The sequence below is a fragment of the Nannospalax galili genome, unplaced genomic scaffold (assembly GCF_000622305.1).
Source record: "Nannospalax galili isolate Female #2095 unplaced genomic scaffold, S.galili_v1.0 scaffold173, whole genome shotgun sequence".
Classification (NCBI taxonomy): Eukaryota; Metazoa; Chordata; class Mammalia; order Rodentia; family Spalacidae; genus Nannospalax; species Nannospalax galili.
In genome coordinates, this window is record NW_008334442.1 from 550,035 (window position 1) to 557,175 (window position 7,141).

Consider the following 7,141-nt stretch of genomic DNA (forward strand, 5'->3'; position numbering starts at 1 on the left):
TTCTATAATCCTGTTGAACATCTGGTCCACACCATTATCTTGAGATTCTTCTCCTTCCTGTATGCCTATGATTCATAAGTTTGGTCTTTTTATGGTGCCACACAATTCCTGCATATTCTATTCTGATTTCTTAAATTTTTCATAATCTTTGCTTGTGTGGTCTAGTTCGTCCACTTTTTCTTCCAGTCTTGATACTCTGTTTTCCATTTCATTCATCCTATTGGTGAGGCTTTCTCCCGTCATTTCTAATTGGCTTACTGAGTGTTTCACTTCCTTCTTCATTTCAGCCTGAAGAAGGAATATTCTTCAATATTTCTAACTCTTCCGAATTCATTCAGAAGTTTATCCCTATCTCCCTCATTTCTTTGATTTCTTTTTTTGTGTGTTCTTTAAATTCACTGAATTCTTTTATCATGTTTATAATTGTTCTTTTGAGTGCCATGTCCTGCATTATCTCTAGGGGGTACTCCACTAGAGGACTATTGGTAATTGGTGGGATATATTATTTTGGTTTTTCATGTTATTATTTTTTCTCTGTGATTATGACATGTGAGTTTCTTTTGTAGTTTCTGATTGTTGTGTGAGACTCAGGCCTTCAAGTTTAGGTCTGCTTCTTTTTGTGAACTTTATGTGTCTTTGTGGTTTACGTTTTGGGCATGAAAAGCTAGTTCATCTAAACTTCCAGTTCTCTCTTTTGATTTTATATTGGAATGGCTTCAATATAAAGAGTTCCCACAGAGGCCCAAGTCAGACGAGGATCAGATGCTTTCAGGCTTTCTCCTAAGGTCTGGATCCCTCCAGGAACGATTTTGGCCTCATGAATTTGGGGGTTGGACTGGCCTGGGAGCCTGGCCCAGGAAAGATGCTGGTCTAGAGCAGCTGGTGGCCTTGCCATCCAGAGATGCAAAGGCCGATGGGGTGGGAAGAGGCCCCAAGGACTCCTGAAGACTGCATTGAGGGCTGGGTTGGTCTGTATGTAAAGGATCAGGAAGAGGAAAGGCCAGCCTCTGATTCCCAGAAAGAGGCTGGCGGTGGTGCAGGCCCAGGGAAGCAGAGGGAGGTGAAAGGGGGCCAGGCCCAGAAGCAGCAGGCCAGGCCCAGAAAAGTTATGAGAAACTGCAATGGGATGATGCCCAGGAAGCAAAAATCCAAGCAAAACCCTCAAAACAAGGTAACTTTGCTCTAAACATTTATAGGGTAGTAATATAGAAATGTAGCTTTTAGAATCAAGAGAAAATGGGCAAAAAAAGACGTCATGGCCTGAGGCTTAATTCACAATAGGCCAAGAACCTGAGGGCTTTACTCTAGGAGTAAGAGTGAATAAAAGTAAAACTACACACACTTAGTCTTTTTCTTCACCTGGGTTGTTCAGAGTTTATCTTCATGGACTCTGCATTAGAGTAGTCCTTCACTCCTACTACACACAGGCCTTTGGCACAAAGAAGGAATAGTCTTTCTGAAGAAATTTTGGTCTGTGCCACAAATTGTTTCTACAAATTCAAATGGAAACTAAAACATACAGCAGACTATAACTACTACTACAGGAGAGAAAATGAAAACTGTAAGAGGGAAAACACACACACACACACACATACACACACACACACACACACACACACATGAGGAGAAAACAGAAATAACAGGAGCAGATCCAAAAGAACCTCAGATATGGAAATAAGCAGATATAGATTATAAAACAACTATTATTCATCCAGGTGTGGTGGCACACACCTTTAATCCTGGCACTTGGTAGACAGAGGTAGAAGCAGGCAGATCTCTGTGTGAGGCCAGCCTGGTCTACATAGTTCCAGGTCAGATGGGGCTATAGGGAGAACCCTGTCTCAAAAACAAACAAATCAAACAACAAACAAACAAACAAAAACTATTATTATAAGGTTCAAAGACAAGAAAACTGTTGGGTGTGGTAGCACACACATTTAATCCCAGTGCTCTGAAAGCTGAGGCAGGTGGATCTCTGAGTTCAAGGCCAGCCAGGTCTACCTATTGAGTTTCAGGCCAGCTGGGGCTACAGGGAGACCTGTCTCAAAAAAAGCCCCTCAACCGCCCCCCAAAAAACCAAGAAAACTGAATATTTTCTAGGGTACTGGAAACACATAAAACATAGTAGCAAGCAAAAAAGGTCTAGAGTAGGAAAAATACAAAAATTAAAAATACAATAAGAATGTTCAAAATACATCTCTCTTGAGAATTCTCTTTAGACACAGTTAAAGAGAATTAGTAAACTAAAAATTCTATGAAAGCAGTTTCAGAAATTTTACAAGTATAGAAAAGTACACACACACACATACACACACAGGGAGAGAGAGGGAGAAAGAGAAAGAGAGAATGTAGGACATTATAATATAGGTTTAACTGAAACTTAAATAATAGAAGGAATAAACAGATATGAAAAAATATCTTAAAAGAAACTGAATGGGATTCTTTTCTTTAAGACAGATTAGGCTTTATGCCAGTTTGAAATGAGTTCTCTACCTTAACAAACTATGTTTACTGCCCCTGAAGAACATATTACATAATTGCTGGTTATGGCATTATAATTACCAGTTAGGATGACATATCAATTATGAGGGTGTCACTGCCATATATAAAGCAAAGCTGTTAAAAAACAAATGAAAAATTAATCTACAAAGATGATTAAGCTTGAACTAGTAGGTGATGGAGAGCACTATAATCTACAGAGGAAACACATTTGGCACCTAATCTCATTAAGGCGAAAGAGAAATGGTCAGTAAATTACAGAAAGCAGAAAGGCACAATATTTCACTATAAGAGATATCTCAGCGGTTAAGAGCACTGACTGCTCTTGCAGAGGACCCGGGTTCAATTCCCACACCCACATGGAGGCTACAAACCGTTCTTAACTCCAGTTCCGGGGGAATCCAAAGCTCTCTTCTGACCTCCGGGGCATTGCACAACATGGGTTCACTCACATACATGCAGGCAACACACTCATACACATAAAATAATAAAATAAAATACTGAAAAAAATATTATGAAAGACAAGCATAGACAAACAAACAAAACTCATTCACAACAATAAAACCCCGTCTATTTGCAAAATTCAAAATACCTATCTCTTGAGGGCTGGAGTCACTGTTCAGTGGCAGAGTGCTTGCCTAGAATTTAGGAAACAATCCCTATCACTCAACATATTAAAGGAGAAATCAAATTTGACAATAGAAAATACTTTAAAAAAATCAGACCATAATTAAAATGAAGAATTAATAATACAAAAATGTAGATAATAAAGCCCCAATATCATTATTGTGAAAGGTAAAAGAAAACTAATATTTCTTATGATGCACCCCCAAAATGCCATAATTGATTGCATTGTACTTTGTTTTTTCTTTCTATTCTCATACAACATTACTACTCAAATTATTCTGTAATTTTCCATTTTTCCCTCAAGTTAATAATATGCAATGGGCATTATTCCTTGTCAAATTATCTAGACCAAATTCATCCTGCTATTACAATTATGCAGAGTACTAAAAGAGACCGGTATATAATTTCATAATTTTACTGCTGACTAAGACACAAAAACAAGCTGCTACTAACCTCACACCAATGTTACATCTCTATAGCACATTATTATACTTTCATTTGTACGTGTACAAGTGTTGCTATGGCATATGTAGGTACGATATTTTAAAGATACTTCAAAATTTATCTCCTACAGACAAAATGAACTCTTCCCTTTGCATCCTAATAAATATAAGATACTATAAATTACTTGTAAGTTTTAAGAAGCAGAGAGAGAAAATGATAGTGAACTCAGCTAACAGAAAGACCAGTATCTTAAAGTCTAGGATTAGATCAGGGCTCGGGTTTTGAAGACAAAAAGATTTATTTTCAGAATTAAAAAAATTATTTAGTTTTTCTTAGTTTTTCCTACACATATAATTAGAAAAACAATAGTTCTAAGTCATAGGATATTGTAAGGAATATATGAGAAAATTATAAGAGTGCTTAGAGTAGCTAGGATATTACAAGGGCTAGGTATACAAATGTTCATGCTTTTAAATTTTCATTCTTATCAATAAATAAGAGATTCAAGATTTAAAAATACTTCTACTTGTCCATGGATTATCTATTAATAATTTTTTCTAATAATTTTCTATTGCCTGTTAATAAACTTGTTTTTTCTACTGTTATTTATTAGTAGAAAATATTCATGTGTTATGAATATAAACCTTTAGTGTATCTTTTCTGTTGCAATGTTTTCTGGGTATATCCTTAATTTTTTAACTTTTTTATAGCATGGTTCAACTAAAAATGATTGGATGGTCTATCATTAATTTTTGGTGACTTAATTTTCTTTAAAATTCTTCACTACATATTTCAATTTTGTATAACTATTCATTTATATTTACATTGGGACACAAATTAACCTTTTATAAACTGTTATACTGTACTTAATTTTCTAGAATGCTCCACAAATAGATAACACACTCAGTTCAATATGATTTAAATTTCAATGACAGGTAAAAATTATAAAGAAATATTTCAGTAACTATCAACATCTAGAAAGTTTTAAAGACAAAACTTTTTATTATTGTATTCTCCAAAACTGCATGAATTGACTAATATTTCAATCACAATTTCCATACCAAGTAGAATCTATAAAAATTAAAAATTATAATGGTAATTATAAACTTCAAAACATTGATCAAATAACTTCCAAGTTATTATGTCTAAATGAAGGATGAAGGAGAACTCTAAAGACTTTTACTAAGCAAGTACATATATAGTATATATTCAGAAAACATATATGTGGGTTCATTTCAATTTTTCAAAGAATTCAAACCATAAAAGGAAGAGGAAAACATCTGCTACTTCAAAGAGCAGCCAACTCTCAAAATCTGCAGGAGATTGCTTCTAGGCCACACCTCCAATATCAAAATCTGCAGATACCAAAAATCTATAGATGCTCAAGTCTCTTACGTAAAATGGTGCAGTGCTTGTATGTGATTTATATCCTCCCATATGTTTTAGATCATCTATAGATCACCTACATATCATTTGCAGTACCAAACATAGTCTGAATTAATCCTACTTACATCATTAGACTTGCATTTTTCCTTGTGAGAATATATAGTCCATTCCAAAAGCATATATACTGGTTTCGTCAAAAGCCCCGAGGTTTCACTTCCTGACCAAAAGAGTTCAAGAAGAATTGCCTTTCCTGTTATTTTCAGACTCTGAGAATCTGACCAGTCAGACAACCTAATAAAAATAAGAACAAAAATTAATTATGCTAGTTTAACAATGGCAGTTACTAGACTTATCTCTTGTAGGACAAAAAAAAATGCTACCAGTTTTGAATATTGAAAGGTGATAACATATAAATATTACAGCATATAATAAAGGACAATATATTAAAAAAATGGTCTCATAAGCTAAGTATCCCAGGAGGCAAATTTATTACTGTTTATGAATAAGTTTGATCACCAAAGCCCACATAAAAAAGCCAGGCATGGTGGTGTGGTATACACTTCAGTCCCAGTTTTGGGAACACAGAGACAAAAACTGGTCCTTGGGATTCACTGGTCAGCCAGTCTGTGAGCTCCATGGGACAATGAAACCCTGTCTCAAAAAACAAGATGAATAGCTCATGAGGAACAACACTCAAGGTTGAACTTCTGGGCTCTATATACTCTCATGTGAATACACAGACACACACACAAACATGCACATATGAGCACAAACACAAAATGGCCTCTGTTAGGGGCTGGAGAGATGGCTCAGCGGTTAAGAGCACTGGCTATTCTTGCAGAAAACCGGGGATGGAATGCTAGCACCCAAATGGAAGCTAACAATCATCCAAAATTCCAGTTCCAGGAGATCTGATGCCCTCTTCTGTCCTCTGTGGACACTGCACAGCATGGGTACACTTATATACATGCAGGCATAACATTCATACACACAGAGAAATAAAAATTGCCTCAGTTAAAAGAAAACAGTAACACATACAAGTTTTAGAGCATAGGCAGAAGTTACCCCAAGTGTTATTAATTTAGTATTTAAGCCTGTACAGTTTTTTACTTGGATATCGAGTTAGTAAATAAAAATATATAAATCCTGAAAAAAATCATCCAAATGAAAAGAAATAAATAAAAATATGAATTGAGAAAAAAGAAAAAGGAGAGAAACACATCTTTAATTTTTAGGTCGTATCTGAAAATTAACAAAAACGAAGCCCTACTTTAAAACATAAAGAAGGTAACGTAAATATATATATAGATATATACTGTGTTTATAATCACTTGTGTACATGTCATGTAAAAATACAGAAATATAGATAAGTATGTTTCTTGGGATTAACACTTACTTTTGACACAAATGCCGCACTTCACTTTCAACTAAACTGAAGAAAAATCGGAGCAGTGTAAGATGGACCACCTTAGAACCAATATTTTCTGAAATTTGATGACAGAAACTTTCATTGAAAAGGCAAGACCTGAAAAATATAAACCCAACAATCTATTTTATAAAAATGAAGTCACTGAATAATTTGTGGACAAAATTTTTGTTTTTAGACTACGGTTACGATTTTAATGAAATGGTCAACAAATTCAAAGCAAGTTCAAGTAATATCTTCTTCCTTTAAATTTAAATCATGCCAGATACTACATAAGATCTAATGCTTTGTTTAAAAAAATTTTATTTATGTGTATGAGTGCATTGCCTGTATGTCTGTAGGTGTGTCCAGGTCATGCAATGCCCATGGAGGTCAGACAGGGTCATGGATCCCATAGAACTAGAGTTATGAACAGCTTTTAGCCACCATGTGGATGCTGGGAACTGAACATGGGTTCTTTGCAAAAGCAGTCAGTGCTCTTAACTGCTGAGTCATCTCTCTAATCCCAAGATTTAATCCTTAATACAAATCTAATTGCTCTATAAAATAAAACAATCAGCACTCTCTTTTTTATACTCTTTATCACTGATAAAAGATTTAGGAATTTCCTTACGTCTTTTTGATCCAAATGAACTATGCTTTTAGTCTGTAATACTAAGACAGACAGGAATGGTGACAATCGTTGGTAGTCCCAGCAATCAAAGGCAGAGGCAGTTGGGGCTACAGGGAGATCCTATCTTCATAAAAAAAAAAAAAAAA

General features: G+C 35.1%; 1 protein-coding gene across 2 annotated transcripts in view; it reads right to left on the reverse strand.

Moving 5' to 3' along the window:
* Window positions 1-7,141, reverse strand: part of Slf1 (SMC5-SMC6 complex localization factor 1) — a 67,354-nt gene that overhangs the window by 25,717 nt on the left and 34,496 nt on the right. For both annotated transcript variants that reach the window (XM_029561740.1, XM_008829330.3), the window contains 2 exons: window positions 6,353-6,481; window positions 5,082-5,247 (listed from right to left, as the gene is read on the reverse strand). In XM_029561740.1, coding sequence (XP_029417600.1) covers window positions 5,082-5,247; window positions 6,353-6,481 — 295 coding nt within the window. The remainder of the gene's footprint in view (window positions 1-5,081; window positions 5,248-6,352; window positions 6,482-7,141) is intronic.